The sequence below is a fragment of the Bison bison genome, unplaced genomic scaffold (genome assembly GCF_000754665.1).
Source record: "Bison bison bison isolate TAMUID 2011002044 unplaced genomic scaffold, Bison_UMD1.0 scf7180017864063, whole genome shotgun sequence".
In the NCBI taxonomy this organism is placed as follows: Eukaryota; Metazoa; Chordata; class Mammalia; order Artiodactyla; family Bovidae; genus Bison; species Bison bison.
Window position 1 is genome coordinate 14,805,376 of NW_011494635.1, and position 18,795 is coordinate 14,824,170.

An 18,795-nucleotide genomic window follows, 5' to 3' on the forward strand; every position below is an offset into this window, starting at 1 on the left:
AGATGCCCTTCCTGGGAAATCACACCACCGATCTCCCAGGAAGGGCATCTCACCAAGGACTGTACCTGAGTTGTTTCTCTGGTGTTCTTCTCGGGCTCGTGCAGCCTAAAAAGGAAAGAGACGCACAGATAAAAATACCCTCACTATCTCTAGTGCTCATGCACACGGATAAGAATAACATTTAGGTTCCACTTCCTATACGGGTGGAGGACATGGATGAGCCGTTCCCAACAGAAACACAACTGCTGATCACATGTTTGGACCAAAGGACTTTTCAACAATGCACTACTTTTTTTGTTTGTTTGTTTAACCTACTTTATTATCAAGGATCTTTAAAAACTGTAGTACTCGGTGCTGGGGAAGCTGCGGTGAGACTGGCAGGTTCACGAACTGCTGGTGGAGGGGCTGACCGGCATAATGCTCTCTGGAAACAGCTTGTCAAAGTCAAGAGCTTGGAAGGTGTCCTCATCTTTTGACTCATAACTGCACATTTGGGGGTATTGGTATTCAAAATATAGAAAAAGCTTTATGCACTAAGGCATTTACCACAGAACAAGATGGGAGAGGGAGGTTTACATCTCACAGCTCCACCAATTGGGACTGGTTAAGGAAATCAGGATAGATTTTGTAGATAAAGACTTAAGAGGTTTATGAGGAGGCTTTCTTTTTTTTATTACAAATGATTACATTAAAATGATAAGCATAAAATTCTCTGTGGAATGACCCCAATTATGAAAAATGTGTGGATAACACTGGAAGGAAATCTAGTAAAATGCTAACAGCAGTGGTCTTGGGGTGGTATTTTTTCTTCTTTTTAGTTTCCTAATGTTCTATATTCTACACACCTAAGTCTTATCATTAAGAAAAGAAAAGAGGAGGGCCATGTGTTCTGATTAATCAAAGAAGCCGTTCATGCACTTGATTCTGTAATTGGAGGCTGTGGCTTGGCTCACTGCAGGGTCACAGTCAAGGTGGTGAGTAAACCAGAGTCACTGATTCGGCAGTTGTGTAAATTCTCAAGCCAGCCACTCTGGGGACATTAGCCTGGCTCATGTCAGAAATGAGCAATGGGGCTTGGCAGCGGGGTTATTAATGGATTTGGCATGAGTGCTTGGCTCAGAAAGCAGTTCTGGGGCATGACGGGCCCCACGTGGCCACAGCAACAGCCCTCTGGGAGCAGGGACGCTGTCCGGAGAAGACTGCTCACTCGGCTCCATCCATGCCCCTCCTGCTTCCCACCTGTCTGGGTCCCCGCTGACTCTGGTTCAAGTCCAACACCTCGACCTGCTTGTAAGTCCCATGGAGTCTGGTCCTGGCTGACCACCCCGCCTGCCCCCGACACACCAACCCAGACTCATTCACTCCGTCATCCTCATTCACCCACTTATCCACCCACCCAATATTTCTCAAGGGCTACTCAATGTGATGCACTTTACATGTCAACAGCCTTGAAGGACCTCCTGAACAGCTCTTCCTCTTGGTTAACCTTTGTTCATCCTTCAAGACAACTACATTGTCACGTATTTGGGATGGCTTCTGACAGTGCTAAGCTGGCTGGGCTGTCCCTCCGTGACAGTTTCAAACTCCTTGCATATTTTCCCATCGGGTTTGTATGTCTGTGTGTCTGCCATGCTTCCTCACCACGTGGGTATAGGTGCTCAAGAGACTTGGAAGGAATGCCGATCAGTCTGCCCCAATGCCTTTGCACACTCAGTCCACCTTGCCTCTTCCTCTGATCCACTCCTTCTCTTCCCCCAGAGCTGTTTCAAATGGTCATTTCTCAGGGAAACCTTCACTATCCCAAAATCCATTCTCAGAACACTGGGCTCCTCTCTCAGAGCGATAATTATAGATGGGAAGCAGTTATCCATTTTGTCATGTCTCTCTCTCCTTGGGTCTCTCCCGTCTCAGTGAATGGCATTGCTATTACTCATCCTTGTGCTCAGCTAAAGAAATGGGAACCGCCCCCCAATTCCCCTTCCTCCTCCTTTACAACCCGTGTCTAATCCACCACAAGGCTTGTCGATTTGCCTCCAAAATACATACCAGACACCATCATCGCCACCATCCAGGTTTCAAATTTCTGAAGAGCTTCCTCCCTGGCGTCTCTGCTCTAGGTCTGCCCCCCCACCCCCCACACTCCACTCTCCACATGTAAAATGCATGCGTGATGTCATGTCACTTTTCTGCTCAAAACCCTCAACTCCTTCCCACCACACAGTGAAATCCATCTCTGTGTCCTGACTGCCCGGCCCACGTGATGTGCTGTAGCCCTGTCTCTGGCCTCGCTCACTCCACACTGCTCGCCCTCCCCCTGCCTCTCCCCCGTTCTGCCTCCTCCTTGGTCCATGAACACGTCCAGCTGCTCCTGTCTTGGGGTTTTGGCACTGGCTGTTCCCTCTGCCTGGTCCACCCTCGCCCCTGATGTTCCCAAGGCTAGAGCCTTCTTGCCCCTCAGCTGTCATCTAAATGTCCCCTCCTTAGATGGCCTTCCCTGACCACCCACGGCACACCCGCTCCCGCCTCTGCTTTGAGCCTGTGCATTAGTCCGCACCTGTAGCACACCACGTATTAACCTCCCAGCTAGTATGGTAACTTGCCTCCCTGTGGACCATGAGCTCCATGAGAGCAGAGACTAGGTCCATGATGTTTACCACCGGAGCCTCGACACCTAGTAATGAGCTGGTGCATCATCAGCACGCTAGAGATGTTTGTTGAATGAATGAACGAACATCTGTCCCATCAGATCAAAAGTGCAACCGACCGGGGCTAGTGTCTTTTTATTCCTTTTTGCAATCCCCCCAGCTTAAGGCCTGGCGCTCAATCCAGATGAATAAATGAAAGAATCAGGGAAGCCTTAACTATTCTAAGAATAAACGCAGTGAATGTCTGACAAGTGAACAAATGGCCAACGAAATGAACCCCAGTGCCCAATTAAGGGAGCAGAGCCACATTTTCCTCTCATCTGAGCTGGGGAGGATTACAATGTTCTCCTGTACGTTCCTAACCCAGGGAGTTAGAAATAGCCAGTCCTCCCACTGGCCCTGCAACCTGATGGGCCCTTTGAGTTCAAAGCAGAGGTACCCCCAACTCTTGCCACTGCCCCTCCCCCTCCCGGGAAGCTGGCTTATTATCCACGCCAACATTCTCTGCAAAGTGTCTGATCCCAGCCAGCCGAGCTGAAGCTGGCAGCTGCATGGAAAAGCACCAGTACCGCTCACTAGCTAGCGCTTTGGTTTAGAGAGATCAAAGGGAGCAAGTGACCTCACGGCTCCCTGGGTAGGATCATGCTCAAAAACTGAAAAAAAAAAAAAAAAAAGGCAGAAAACGGTTGGCTTCTCTGGGGAAGAAGAAACAGGCAGCAAGAAGCACTGGATCAGTGATGAAGAGCCTCAGCTTCAGCGTCAGAGAAACCTGGGTTGACTCATAGTCTGCACTTTGCTAGCTGTGGGTCCTTGGGAAGGTCACAACACTTCTCTGAGCCTCAGTTTCCTTAACTACATATAGGGACAATAATAAGCATCTAAAGCAGGGGTTCTCAAAGTCTGGCTTAGAAACAGCAGTGTCAGCACCACCTGAGAACTTGTTAGAAATATAAATTCTGCATCGAAACTCAAGGGAAGGGGCCAGTAATCTGCGTTTTAATAAGCCCTCCTAGGGATTCTGCTACACACTCAAGTTTGAAAACCTCTGTTGAATTAAATTGGGATAATAGTAAATCACAGGATTTTTGTGATAATCAAATCACCAATGAGCTAATATAGGTGAAATCATAGATCTGTGCCTAGAACACAGTGAGTGCTCAATAAACGTTAGCTGCTGCTGTTGTCATTATTATTATTGACACAGCCCTTTTCTTCCAGAAATGTATTGATAATTGGGGAGATAAGACAAGTAAAAATAGTGACAGCAGTAAGAATGAAGCAAAAAAGAGAGCTCCTTCCATAGTTGAGGCTGTGAAGCCACTGACAGGGATAGTTTTTGGGATTCATGAGGTTAGAGATCAGGGATTACTGGAGTGGTCTGGGGTAGCATTTATTCATTCAACAAACCATTACTGAGCACCTATTCCATTCCAGGCACAGTGCCAAGTTCAGCAGTAATCAGCAATGAACGTGAGGGAGGTAACCCACCCTGCCTTGAAGAGGGGTAGGTCACACTACAGGGACAAGTGCAGAGACAGCCTGGATAGCCCAGTGTACCCAGCTCCCAGGAGGAGACTCTGTCCCTGGAGGAGGTAATGCCCTCGCTGAGCCCAGAAGGAAGAGCAGGAGGTAACCAAGTAAAAGGAGGCTCACCCACGCTAGCTTCCATGTCAGACCACTCCAGGGGCGCTGTTCAGAACCTGCTGTGACTGCCAGGCCCTGCAGTTGTGCAGATCCTGGGTGATTCAGGAGCAGGGGTGGGGAGCACAGGGTGAGGAGAACGAGAATGCAGCATGAGGGAGGAGGTGGGGGCCGAGGCTGAGCCATGGAATTCAAGCCCTGGGAGTGGTAGTGAGTGAAACTGTCCAGCTCAGCAGGGCTGCACTGCAAGGGGCTTGGGGGCCTCAGGAGAGCATCTGGACTGTTAGGAGGGCCACAGGGAATCACTGAGGGGTTCCAGGCAAAGGACGAAAGCCAAGCCTCACTCTTGGGAAAGAGTGTACTTGGTGTGGGAAGAATGGCAGGTGAAGGCATGGCAACAGGAAACACGTTTCCCTGCGGGCGTGAGGAGCCCGGTTTTGCTGGAATGGTGGCTCTGTTTGTTCGGGGACCCGGAGGCTGGGAGGCTGGCCAGGGCTCAGAGCAGGAAGCCACCTGTAGAGGTCAGAGCAGAAAGCAAGGCTTTCTCCCAAGGGTACCACAGACTCCTGGTACGGCAGGAAGGCCCGATGCTTCCCAGGACTCCTCAGATGGGTTAGGTGCTCCTGCTGTGTGCAACCACAGGCCTGGAATTGCCCCCCACCATACCTGCCACCAGTGACCCCCCAACTCAGCATACAGCACTCCCTTCCCCCAACTGTGGGGTTGTCCCTGACCCTACAATCTGTCAGCAAGTCCCCTTGGCTCTAATTCCAAAATATCTCCAGAATCTGACCATTTCTAAACCCATCCAGGCCACAGCCATCCGCCTGGACCACTGCAGCAGCCTCCTCACTGGCCCCTCTGCCTCCACCCACCCTCCCTCCTACAGCTTGGTCCTCACATGTGGTCAGAGTGGCACCTTGAAAACAAAGTCAGATCAGCTCCCTCTTACACCCCTTCATCCAACTGGGAGTCAAATCCGGAGTCCTAACAGCCACAGCCCCTAGACAATGGCTTCCACTCCGCATCCTCAGTTCTGTTTTGCAATTCTGAAATCCACAAAGTGCTAAAAGAATCAAAAGATCTGCAAAACCCATTTGATGGCAAAACCTGTCCTAAATGAACATGAAGCGGTTTATAGTTTGTGTTTATCGTACTTAGAGACGACGTTCACGTTTCCACACAGGCACATTCACGTGGTAGGTGATGGGGTGCGGCCTCTACTCTGCTGGGTGAATGCTGGTGGGGGGAGTGCTTCCCCAAAGCTGCAGTCTGGATTAGTCACCCACCTGCTGTGTGGGCTACAGCTAAGACACATGGGCTGCACCTTCTGACCTCATCCCTTCCTGTCCCCTCGCTCCTTCTGCCCCAACTGCTGGCCTCCCCCATCCTCCCAGCCCACCTTGAGCCTTGGCCTTGCCTGCTCTCCTGCCCAGCCTGTGGCCCCTCACGGCTCGCCAGCTTCAGGTCCTTGCTCATATTCCCTCTTCAGAAGAGGCCCTGCCCTTGCCCCCATCTCCATCCCCTTGCCGTGTTTAATTTGTCACCACCTGACATGACATTACAGACATTACAGTAAGTGTGTTTCACCTCCACACTTACTGCCTGCTCCTCTCACTGGCGTCTGAGCTTCATGAAGGTCCAGACTGAGTCTTGTTCATTCAGAACAGAACTGGCATATAGTAGGGACTCAGCAAAAATCATGGCAAATGTTAAATCAACCAACTAATGTACCTTCCATGATGTAATGTCATCAGTTTAGCCTCTGACCAAGGCACAGTTTTCAGGAGGCACAGGTGCATCTGTCATACCCACCTACCCTGGCACTGCCCAGGCTACCTGTGTCAAAGCCCTCCATAAATACTTAATGAACAAAGGAAAGAGCACAGTATACAATTAGATTTGGGGATGGCATGTGCAGGAGTTCCTGCCACAGTCCAAACAGGATTTGGTAAGGGTCTCACTGTTTGTGGGCATCAGTCAGGAAATCAGTGCCTCTGTGTGCTGAAATCACCTCATTTGAGGCAGTAATTAAAGACAGATCTGGTGGGAGGAGCTTACAAAGGAAAGACACAGGAAGGCTGACTGGCACAGGAGTGAGGGTCACTGGGTGCGGATTCTGCTCGGCAGTTTTGGGGGGCAAACAACCAAATAACTGCAAAAGCACTCCAGCCCAGTGACCTACTTACCTTGTAGAAGAAGTGGAGCCCTTGGCTGAAAGAGAAAAGAAAAAAAAGAAGCCAGTTATTCAACTTAGAAACACACTTTTCTTTTATAATTACTTTCTGGAGGGTGCAGAGGCTTGCCCCCAGGGATGTTGGGAGGAATTGTTGCAATCATATCCTCCAAACCACAGGAAACCCCATGCCCACCCCAGTGGGGTGGGTGGTCCATTATCTTTCAGCAGAAAGAGCTGGGCCTGCCAGCTTTCCCACTTCTGGGAATTGCCAAAGGTCAGATCCCAAAGCAACCTTCAGCCTGAGAGGGCCAGCTGCCCTCCCTCTGGCTGAGCCTCACTTCCATCCATCACACACATTACTTGAAACCCTACAGCAAGACTGGGTGCCCATCAGGGCCCTTCACTGCTGGAGAACAGGTTCTGGCAGAACTGCTAATTGGGGGAGCAAGTGCAAATTCCACTTCTGCCACCCACTCACATGCTGCGTGACCCTGGGTGGGTCATTCTCCCTCTCCCAGGTTAGATCTCAGTGCTCTAAGTCACACGGGTGGGCTGGACATTCATTTTCATCTCACCACCTTTGCAAAAAGGATCATGGGAGGAAAGAAAGGGTCTGTCTGGCTCAGAGGTTTTGAGCCTGTGATGTGGGGCATACCACAGAGAAGCCACTGGGGTTTGCCACCATTTGACTCTGATTTTGCTGTAAAATTGTAATTAAAAAGCAACATGCACAGGCAAGTGTGCTCTGTATCACATATTAGCAGGCTGGAGGCTGCCACATTGCAAGAATTCTCACTGCCAGATGAACGCTTGGTGCCTGGGCAGGTATTGGGTTTTTAGGTGAGTGGTACCCATTAGATGTAGCAGCTCAGCATCTAACATTTGAATGGAGGCTGATGGGCTGCCAAGTGCTGGGACACGAGTCACCTCAGGGAGTCCAATGATGGGACACTGCTCATCTCCATTCCACACTAAGGACACCAGATGACTCCCTAAGGTCACGCAACGGGTAAGTGCTAGAGTGAAATTAGGATATTTCACTGTGAGTATGAGGTAGAGGGTGGCAGACACCTCCAGGGATTGACAAGGGAGAGGGGGTGTCTCATTAGGATAGAGGCAAAGTGCAGTGTGGTCTCAAACATGGTCCCTGGAGACCCACTGCCATGTGAATCCTGGCACCAGCACTCACCAGCTGTGAGACCTGACCAAGTTCTATAACTCTCCCGTGCCTCAGTTTCCTCGTCTATAAAGTGGAGTTAGGTCTGTGGTGACTTCAGTGCCTGGCACATCAAAAGAGCTGACTAAGGGCCAGCCATCACTGTCACTAAAGTCTACATTGAGACCTGGACTCTGCACACAAGCAGACCCACCATTCAGGGCTGGGTGGCTTTCACCAGCGTCTGCAGCTCTCCAACCCCCATTTCTTCTCCAGAACACTGGATGGCTGATGCCCAAGCCCACGGAAATGAGCTCCTGTGTGCTAGAGCCTGACATGGTGCCCAGGGATAAAGCTCCAAAGGAGGCTGGGGCTTTATGAACAGGCACTATGAATACTCCATCCAAGGGCTGGCTTGTCTCCCAAGGTGGGCAAGAGACCCTGTTTCCCCATCCAAAGAGGAGTCCTGCCTGTGTAGGGGCTCCAGGAATGTTAGGGAAACCATCCTGCAGATCACCTGGAAGAACCTCTTCTAGATTCTAGAGATGCCAGCCCTCCCAAATGGGAGTTTGAGGCTCAGGCAGTCTCTCAGGGCTGAGTCCTCCAGGCAGTCCAGCGGGGAGGGAAACTTGGGGGCCAGAGGAGAGGGGGTGCAGGAGGGGTGTGTGGCTGAGGCACAGAAAGCCCGTCAAGCTCTGTCTGGAGGTCCGGGTGCAGAAATGCAGCTCAGGACGGCATTTGGCACTCTGCTGGCTGCGGCACGTGGTGCTGGGTCACAAACAGCATTTTTAAGAGAATATAGTACAAAATATGACAAAAAGGAAAATATCAGAGTTCCAATTTTATAGATGGGGTGTGTGTGCACTGGGTTGAGACATGAAATGTATTTCTATCACTTGTAGCCAAAAAGGTTTCAGAAACACTGGCTTAAAATAGTCTTCAAGAGTGGGAAAGAGGACGTGCATTTTTTTTAGGTCTGACAATGTGTCCGTGCTGTTGCTGCACATGAGCTTATTTGTTTCATAACTATCCTCCGAGGCAGGCACTGTCACGTCCATTTTACAGGTGAGAAAACCGAGGCTCACGGAGGCCAAACTTTAGGGCATAAAACAAGGATCTGGAACCCTGGTTCATCTGACTCCAAGTCAACAGAAACAACTACACAGACACACACATGCACACACGTGCACGCATGAGTGCAAACGGCACAATGTCCTGGACTGGAACTGATACCCTCCGGCTGTAGTCAAAGGCCGCACACCTTGCCACTATGAGGGGAGCCTCTCAGGGAGGTGGTTCATGTTTCTGGTCTCACCTACAACACTGATTACAGGGGCTGACATCGAGAGCCTGCTGCTGTGCCAGGCATCTTGCTAACGCTGTTCCCACAGTTACTCATTTAATTCTCCCCACAGCCTGGGAGGTAGGTGGTGGTATTCTCCCCACTGCCTTCCCGCCTCCTGCCAGGGGGCTGGGCACATAATCTGGACAGGTAAGGGGAAAGTAGAAGTCTGCCAGGGGCTCCTGGGAAGTACCGTTTCCTCCTTGAGACCCTTTTGCCACCCTGGCATCTCCCCAGTTCCCACATCAGCAGTGGTTCTGTGAGACTGTGAGGCCTGGAGCAGTGATGCTGCAGGGTAGGGGGCCACCCATACTTCAGCCCGGTGAAGGGGCTGCACAGCCTAGGCAATGGTACCCCTGGCCCACCCATATTTCAGCCTGGTGAAGGGGCTGCACAGCCTAGGCAATGGTACCCCTGGCCCACCCATATTTCAGCCTGGTGAAGGGGCTGCACAGCCTAGGCAATGGTACCCCTGGCCCACCCATATTTCAGCCTGGTGAAGGGGCTGCACAGCCTAGGCAATGGTACCCCTGGCCCACCCATATTTCAGCCTGGTGAAGGGGCTGCACAGCCTAGGCAATGGTACCCCTGGCCCACCCATATTTCAGCCTGGTGAAGGGGCTGCACAGCCTAGGCAATGGTACCCCTGGCCCACCCATATTTCAGCCTGGTGAAGGGGCTGCACAGCCTAGGCAATGGTACCCCTGGCCCACCCATATTTCAGCCTGGTGAAGGGGCTGCACAGCCAAGGCAATGGTACCCCTGGACTTCTTGTTACTGGGAGTAACCGAACGTCCTTATGAGTTAAACTACGTGTAGCCCAAAGCAGAGGCCTCTCCCTGTCTGGGAAGTACAGCCCAGGGGTAAACTCTCGGGGAGGAACCAGGGAACTCACCCACCTTTGTTCTGTCTGATTCGGAGGAGGTAGAGGGCTGCGATCAGCAGGGCCACCAGCAAGGCACACACCACGCCCACCACGATGAAGATGCTGGTCCAGTTGTTGTCATTCGGGCCTAGGACCACACACAATAGAGGCTTCATGTAGGAAAATTTAAAACAAAGAAAAGGAAAAGCCACTGCCCCTTTTCACCACGAGGCAGGCATCATTAACTGAGAACATCTGGCTCAGATGTTTCGGCCCCGTGGGCATGTTCATGGATCTGCACATACTTCCCCTTGTGGGTTACCCACAGGCAGCGCAAAAACTGTGCCGAGGTGCCAGGAGGGAAACATTGCTGTCAGCCTTGGAGGAACCCCGGCTGCAGGGTGTGGGTGGAATTGCCCTCCTGAGGAATAGACATACGTTCCTCCTCACCTGAGTGAGCCATGGAACGGCCACCCAGGGACACAGGTCTGCCTGGATCTCCTAATGGCAGCTGGGGCATCACACACGACGGGGGGGGAGGGTTGTGAGGAGAGTGACCTGCCATTGGACATGCAGAGCCCCGAGGCAGTGCCCTGGTCCATGCCTGGGGCCTAGGCCCAGGAGGGCTGAGCCTAGGACACTTGACATGGAGACAGTGCAGAGGCTGGCACCAGACACAGGAAGGGGATCCCGCAGGACAGTGTGCAGTCAGGAGCAGGGCTCCAAGCCACAGAAATGCAGGTTCAAATCAATGCCCTCACTGAGCGACCTTGAGCAGGTCATTTAAACCCCCTCACACACTGGCTTCCTCTTACGTTATTGAGGTCAATAGTCATCTCTACTTCATTGAATAGCTCTGAGGAATACCTCACTAACCAACCAACCACTCACTCTTTCATCCTTTCTAAAAGTATTTCTTGGGTGTCAACTACCCACCCAGCCCTGAAGCCACAATGCTGAGACAGCCATGGTCCCAGTAGCTGAGACTCAAAGCTGAGAGGTCACCAGGGTCACCTCCTTCAACACTTCCAGGGGCAGGTGGAGCAGCCCAGAGACAGGCACCGACTTGTTCAAGCTCTCCAGTGACACAGACAGCCCGAGTGGATCCACACATCCTGTCTCCGAGGGGAGGGCTCATGGTGGCATCAAAGGGCAACTTGACAGACCCCAAGGCTTCCTTAGAGCTGTCCCTTTCAGGATGCACGAAGGAAGGAAACGGCCTCTATTCTAATCCATTCAAAGGGTTTGCTATGTACAAGGGTACAGGCGTTGGAACATTCCACAGTGGCACCAAAATGCCAACCAGGCACTGTCATTCTGAAGAAAGGGAGATACGCCGACAACCAGTTGGACAGGGGCTGAGAGAATGACACCCTGACACCTTTCATTCTCCCAGGAGGGTGGCAGCATCGCCATCATATTAAATGGGCATGCACTTGGGCCTAGCAACATTCCCTGGGGATCATCCCATAGAAATAGCTGCGCATGTAACAGAATATGTACAAGGGCAGTTAGTGCAGCACTGATCACACTTGAGATAAGCCACAGACAGCCTGAAGCCCCCGACCCCATTCCAGTGGGGCAGCCAGCGAGAGTAGGCTCAGGTCACAAAGAGCAAGGGGAGGAGGTGGGCGGGCAGGGAATGGTGAACACAGAAACTGTTAGTAGAAGAAAGCGAGAGAGTACACCATGAGCAGGACAATCCCTCTCCTTCTCTGCTTTCTTTCTTTCAAGGATATTTATGTTGAAAGATCTATAAAGAATACGCCACACTTTTACCAGTGGTTACTCTTGGAGGTGGGAATTCACTTTAAAATTCTATTTTAATCTACTGACTTCTACATTGTTCTATAAAAAGTATGAATTACTACCTTTAATATTAAAAAAAAAAAAAAGATCAACAGCTGGGTCAGTTGCAGTGGTGACCTCACCAGGGGTTTGACCTGTGTCCTGGTCCTTCTGGGGAGCAGAGACCTCCAGGGTATGGTTTTTGGAGACCGCCGGCTGCCCGTCGTGCTCCACCTGGCAGGTGAGCACCACAGCCTCCCTGTGGGCAGAGGAGTTCACCAGGAGCCAGCTCGTCTGGTTAAAGGTCCCGTCCTTGTTCTCTACGAGGACTGAGGTTGCTTCCGTTCGGGACATGTTTCCGTTCTCCAGCCAGGTCAGCTGTAGGTGCCGGGGGTAGAACTTGTTCACCTGGCAGGTGACGTTCACCTGGTTCCCAGCTGACGGGTAGCCGGTAATCTCCAGGGTGGGTGGAACTGAAACAGCACAGGAAGAAGTTCTGACCTTATGGAACAGACATGTCATAGGGGAGGAGATGGATAACAGCGCAGCACAGCCCGGGAGTCACCCAGAGCCAGGCATGCAATAGGGGTTCAAGCACTGAGGCTGTCTCTGCATATGAATGAAGTCACTACGCACAGTGCAGGGCGCACAGCAGGTGCTCAAAGGCTGGGCTCCTGTTAGGTTAACCATGTGTGCAATCTATAAGCACAGCCCTGGTATGCAGTTGAAATATAATAACTGCAGCAAAATAAATGAAGTCACTAAACACACAGGGGCCTGACTTACAGTAGGTGCTCAGCAGTTGAAGAAGTTATTGGTAAACTATTAGCACAGTGCTTGGCACATGACAGGCATCCACCTGGCAGCTGCCATGAAAACAGTAATAAGTGACCAGCTAGGAGCCTGGTGACTGGGCAGGATTGTCAGGAAGTAGATTCCAGGCAATTCAAGGCCTGGAACAAAAATCAGGGGGAAGGGGCAGGTTGGGGCCTTGGGGGCAGGTATGCGCTTGGGATGACATGAGGGGCATCTACCTCGGATGGTCTCGGACAAGTTGGCAGTCCCACGGAGAGGAGGGCCCCCCTGCAGGGTGACGTGGGCCACCTCGCAGATGACCTGGGAGTGAACGTCTCCCGTGGCCAGCACCACTTTGGTTGTGCTGTTGATGCTGTAGGAAACGTTGTCGTCCTCTGGGTCCACGCTGGTCTGGGAGGCTGAGAGCTCATTGCCATTTTTGAACCATTTCAGGGAGATGTTTCTGGGGGAGAAGCCGTGGGATGTGCAGGTGAAGTTCACTGTCTGCTCAGGTGTAGCCCTCACTGTAGGGCCGGATACCACGGGAGGAGAGGGTTTGGCTACGAAAGGAACATTTATAAACACTGAAAACCATTGTGATTATCATCACTAATGAAAAATATGTAACATAGTTAGGAACTATCACATATATTATTATTTTAATTCTTCAAATAGTCCTGGGAGGGCACTACCATCATCTTCATCTTAAAGGAGACACACGGGTTCCCTGGGGTGACTGAGTCAGGAGTATGGAATTCCAGGTCTGACTGCAAAGTCCACCTTCTTTCCTTTGCAAGGTGATTTCCCACCAGTCTGGGCACAGGAACAAAAAGTGCTAACTGGTCTCAGACATTCTTCCTATTTGCTATTCCAAGCTGGGCTCTCCTGGAAAACTTAAGTTCAGAGAAAGCATTTATAGAAGTGAATGCAAGGGAAGCAAGGGCACAGTGGGACCACATGGAAGCTTAACCAGGCTGGCCATCCAACGAGAGGTGTGACCGAGGTACTTCCTAGCTCCTCCTCTATGAAGTGGGACAGCAGGCATTATTCCTCCTGGGGCTCCAGTGGGAGAGTTAGATAGTCAGTGGAAGCATTTTTGCCATGAGTAAAACACAATATGCTTCACCAAACTAAATAAACACAGATTTCTCTTTAACCCAGACTATACTTATACCCAGAGAATGAAATGGCACCCCACTCCAGCACTCTTGCCTGGAAAATCCCATGGACAGAGGAGGCTGGTGGGCCGCAGTCCGTGGGGTCGCTAAGAGTTGGACACGACTGAGCGACTTCACTTTCACTTTTCACTTTCATGCATTGAAGAAGGAAATGGCAACCCACTCCAGTGTTCTTGCCTGGAGAATCCCAGGGACAGGGGAGCCTCATGGGCTGCCGTCTATGGGGTCGCACAGAGTCGGACACGACTGAAGCGACACAGCAGCAGCAGCAGCAGCAGCAGCAGCATACTTATATCCAGAGCTGCCCCTTCAGGTACCTATGAATTTACTCCATAGTTTTCACTCTTTCCACAAATATTCCAGTAAGACTAATGTGTACCAATCCTTAAATTTGAAAGAAAGGGAGCAAACAGATACTTTTCTGAATCTGGGTTCTTCTCCTAGATCAGTTTTGGGTTGAAACAAAGATCGCCGAGTGCTGAGAAACCAACGGTGGTTAATTTCTTAATTGTTATTAAATCAGAAGACACACAGAAACAGGCTTATGAAGCAGCAGAAGCACTTTTTGTGTCCTGAAAATATACACAAATCAGCAGGTCAAAAGTGAGGGCAGGTTCTCCCTTTAGAAAGGTCCTGTGGGGCGTCTCCAAATTGTCCATAACTACCTAACACCTCCTGTAAACGTTGGCAGATAGCAACTATAGAAATATCTACGCTTGTAAATATTTAACTTGCTTCTTAAAACTCATCAAACATTTTGAGGACATGGTAAAGAGGTGTTACTTGAGTAAGTCAAGTCATAAAATCATCAGCATCCTGAATGTAAAGGGAGCAGATGCTGTGATTAGTTACCACTTATCAAGAGTTTCTTGGGAGCCTGACACTGGGCTGATCCCTCTAGGAACCTCAGCTCTTTAATCCCTCCACCAACTCTGAGAGGGAGGGCTGAGTGTGGCCCCATTTACAGGATGAGGCCCAGGAAGATGCATTACGGTATGAGGCCAAGAACACCCAGAGAGTAAGTATCAGAGTCCATCTCACTGCACGTGGGGCTGATTGATTTTAGCGTCTCTGATCTTTACTCTTAAGCCTCAGTGACTCTAGACAAAGCGAATAAAGCACCACCTGGTAAGATGAGTGAGGGTGAATATAAAACAGAGAGCCTGGCATATAGTAGGTGCTTAAACAATCATACCCAAGATTGTTATCATATCTGGTCATTCCTAGGTCTGACCAGGTCATACCTAGGTCATTCCAAGGTATTTATTCTCTAGGCAGTAAGAAGGCAAAACAAAAGTGTTGTGGAAAAAACAACAAAAGTCTCAAACCTTGTTCCCTGCAGTTGCCATGAAAGACTCGCATGAATAAAGGAGTAGAAAACCACCAAGTTAGGATCCTTTCCCTCTTTTCAAAACTACCCCCTCAGGAAAAAAGTTGGGGAAACTGGCTTTCAAAACACACAAGGCATCACAGGTGTTTTCCTACAGATCAGCTCTTTTCAGAGCTGGAAGCATTTTGAAAGGACAGAGGGCAGATTTCGTCAGTGTCACTGTGGTTATTGAGGCAGGAGGGCTCTGGGCTGAGCATGGAGTGCTGTTGGGGATTCCAGCACCTGTTTAGACACGCTCATGTTTAAAGATGGGAAGATTTCCCTAGCAATGAAGCCCAGGTATGAACAGGTGGTCTGAGTGGGCAGGAAGCCCCTCTCAGCCTAAGTGAGTTCTGTTGGAAGTGAGGGGTGTCCCTGCCAACCCACTTAGGCTGACTTTCTTGGGCCTCCTAAGAGCTGTCACCATCACAGACTATTCTGAACACCCCAAAGATCTGTTCTTACAACCCAGGCACCAAGTGGAACCTACCTTTTTCAGGGAAAAACTACAGCTCTCCCTCTGTGACCTCAGAGAACACGTAGCTCAGGGCTTCTCTACCCTGGCTAGGCACCAGCATTCTCTGCAGGAGTTAAGACACTCAGCTGCCCAGACCACATCTGCACACTTAAATTAGAATTTCTAGGGTGGACCCAGGGTCCTTGGAGCTTGTCACCATCTCCCAGGTGATTCCAATGAGCAGTTGAGGTTAAAAGTCACCTAGTTCCACCCCAACCCATTACACTTAGTCCTGGAGGGAAAGTGACTCTTTCAAGGTCCTTTGGCTCTGGGACATCAGAGCTCACATTGGTGGAACCTGTCCCACGTGCTTGGCTCTGCTCTAAGCTCTTGACGTGTGTCCTCATTCAGTCCCTGCAGCTACTCTGTGAGGCTGGGGCTGTCACCAGGGGACAAGGACACTGAGCCCCAAGGTGGGGAGGGACTCATCAGAGGTCGCAGAGCCAGAACGGGGCAGAACCGGGGTGGGGGCCCAGGCAGGGGGCTCGACCACTGTGCACTGAGCTCAGGAACACCCTAACCCACCCTATCCAGGGCTTCCTAGACCCTCTCCAGTCATCACAGAGCCTTGCAATGGTGTGATTCCCACCATTCCACAGATGCGTAAACTGAGGAGCAGGGGGAACTGAGATGTGCCCAAGATCACAGAGCCTGAGAGGCCAGCACCATCGCTTCCTGAGGGGCTGTCCTGTCACCAGGCCACTATACTCCTGGAACACCCTGCAAAGGCTGTGTGATTATCTTCTTTCTATAGGTGAGGAAACGGGAGCCCAGCACAGGGAATTGGGTCTCAGCCTGGAAATAACACCTTTAGTTAGGAGTCCCTATTCTGTGCTGGTGATTTAGACAGAGCTCCTCAAATCCTTCCAACTCTCCTGAAAGACATGATGACCACCATCATGCAGATGAGGAAACAGGCTGAGGGAAATGAAGGGTCTGTCTCCTCTCACCCCCTGACTGTGTCCTGGTGTTTCCTGTCAAGTCCAAGCTTTCAGGTCCATCAGCAGAACAAGTGCCCACCTTCAGGAGCCCCCACACTGACCACCACCCCACCTTTTCCCTCAGATTCTTGAATTCAAGTGACTACAGGGAGGAGTAGCCTCTGAGGGCCCGGCCCTGGGGACCCTGGAACCACAAGGGAAGACGTGGGCTCCCGACGCCTGAGTCTAGAACAGGAACTCTCGCTCACACGGGGCCCCACCACCCTCTAGGGGACACCACCCCCTCCTCATCCTCAGTCCACAGAACCAGGAGTGGGCGTGCCTGGTGCTGCTGGGGTCGCAGCGGCCCCTCTGGGCTCTGTCCACACCACCCTTCCCAGACCTGCTCCTCAGGGCCCTGGTGAAGGGGCAACACCACACCAATGGGGAGAAAATCTCCTGATGCTTTTAAGTGTGTTTTTTAGGAAAATCATGACATATTGTAGTATTTGTCTGAATTTGTTATAAAGGTAGTCCTGCCTCTCACACAGGACTCTTTTTTTATACTTCATACTGAAGAATAGAACAATACAGGATTTTAAGAGGACAAGGCTGGAATTTTCTCCCCACTTTGACAAGCATGGTGAAGTATGCAGAGAACAGGGTTGTGAGTCAGACTGCTTTGGGTTCAATCTTGGCTCTCCTACTTGCTCACCAGCCATGTCCCCTCCTTGAGCCTCGGTGTCCTCATCTATAAAAGGACAACAGGTGAACCCCTCCCTCAGACACTGGTTATAAGGAGCAAAAGCCATGAGGAAGATTCCGCATCTGACAGGCTGCTCCCCGCCCCTCCCTCTGTTCTCACCCAGGGAATCATCTGGGCAGGCGGCCTGGGGAAGAGGCGGAGCAGCCTCCTGGGAGGCGGTAGATCCAAGTGGTGGGGAGGCCACTTACTTGCTGTGATTGGTGGGCAAGGAGCCCATCATCTGGGAAATTAAGTAGTATCTGCAAAATCAGGAAAAAGCCACCTTCCAGGTCCAGGGGTTGTAGGGAGATTCGATTGTTACCACATCTAAGAGAGAAATTTGGGGCAATTGCTACCCAAATTTAAATCCACATACTGTCTGAACTAGCAATGCCACTTACAGTGGGTGTCTCCCACCGGAGTAGAGTGATGTATAGATAAGGTCATCCACTGTAGTTCTGTTTTAATGGCCTAAGTTTGGGAACATCTTGTTTATTTGTTAACAAAGACCGGTAGATGCTGTCTCCATATGCCAAGTGCCTTGCAGCTGTTGAAATACTGGGCAGCTCCAGGGGATGATTTGGAATGAAGGATTTACGGTTAACACAAAAGTAGGAAGAGGTTCCAGTCATCTTGGGTCTCAGGGCCTGCATGTAAGGGGCATTATGAACCTTTGGGAAACCTATGAAAAGGTGCCCTGTTCAATGGTTCAAATTAAGGGGCTTTTATTTTGCTCCCTCCTTGTACCAGGCTCTTCCATGAAACCAGTTTCAATGTTGCTGCAGGAAGGGGACTGGCCTGGAATTGGACTGGGTTCTGGAAGGATCCCCTCACTGACCATGTGACTGTGGTCTGGGTCCCTGTCACCTCTTGGCCTCAGGCCCCCATGTGTACATGAGGGTTTGGAGGATGGTGTCTAAAGGTCCTTCCTGTGCTGACAGTCCCGGATTCAGGAGTTAGAAAGAGGATCCTGGGCCTCTGGCAGAAAACCCTAAATGAGCACCTTTGCTACCTCAATGGGGCTGCCCCTAAGTCACCCACATGGGGACATTTTCTGAGATGACCCAGCTCTGCTGTAAGCCTTCAGTGAAGGGTTTTCTCAACAGATCCCCAGGAAACACCCAACCTCTGGGCATCTCCTCCAAGCAGGACCATCAGAGTAAACACTGAATGTCTGCCCAAAAATTTCTTCTCAGTGTGTAGTTTCTGAAGAAGATATAAACACATCTCCCCTCCCTGCGCTGGATGGACTTCTCCTCTTTGGGAGGAAGCGGACATAAGCTTCACGGGAGAGGAGCCCTCGCCTGCTTTGTTCACTGCTGCCTCCACAGCATCCAGGGCAGGGCCTGGCACACAGGAGGTGCTCAGTAAATGCTGAGCAAATGGAGTACTCAGCCACATTGAAGGGAGTACTCTCTGCAGGCAGGTGGTAGGATCTGACCTGTGACAGGGAAAGTCACTCAGAGTTTCAGTTCCCTCATCCCTGGAACCAAAGAGCTGGATGGGATGAGCTGGACGAGGAGTAAGTAGCATGACCCCCACAGACCTCAACTTCTCTGACCTGTAGAAGGGAGTGAAATCAGAACATGTCCAGATCATGCGAAAGCACACAGTGCTGCATCTGACTGCCTTTTTTTTTTTTTTTTTTTTTTTTT

At 50.8% G+C, this 18,795-nt stretch overlaps 1 protein-coding gene across 1 annotated transcript in view; it reads right to left on the reverse strand.

Moving 5' to 3' along the window:
* The window catches only part of SIRPA (signal-regulatory protein alpha), a gene marked incomplete at its 5' end in the record, with an annotated part of 24,159 nt that overhangs the window by 4,933 nt on the left and 431 nt on the right, over positions 1 to 18,795 (reverse strand). The window contains 7 exons of the mRNA XM_010836638.1: positions 66 to 105; positions 6,476 to 6,500; positions 9,863 to 9,976; positions 11,760 to 12,089; positions 12,651 to 13,007; positions 17,111 to 17,183; positions 17,350 to 17,467. Of these exons, the coding sequence (XP_010834940.1) occupies positions 66 to 105; positions 6,476 to 6,500; positions 9,863 to 9,976; positions 11,760 to 12,089; positions 12,651 to 13,007; positions 17,111 to 17,183; positions 17,350 to 17,467 (1,057 nt within the window). The remainder of the gene's footprint in view (positions 1 to 65; positions 106 to 6,475; positions 6,501 to 9,862; positions 9,977 to 11,759; positions 12,090 to 12,650; positions 13,008 to 17,110; positions 17,184 to 17,349; positions 17,468 to 18,795) is intronic.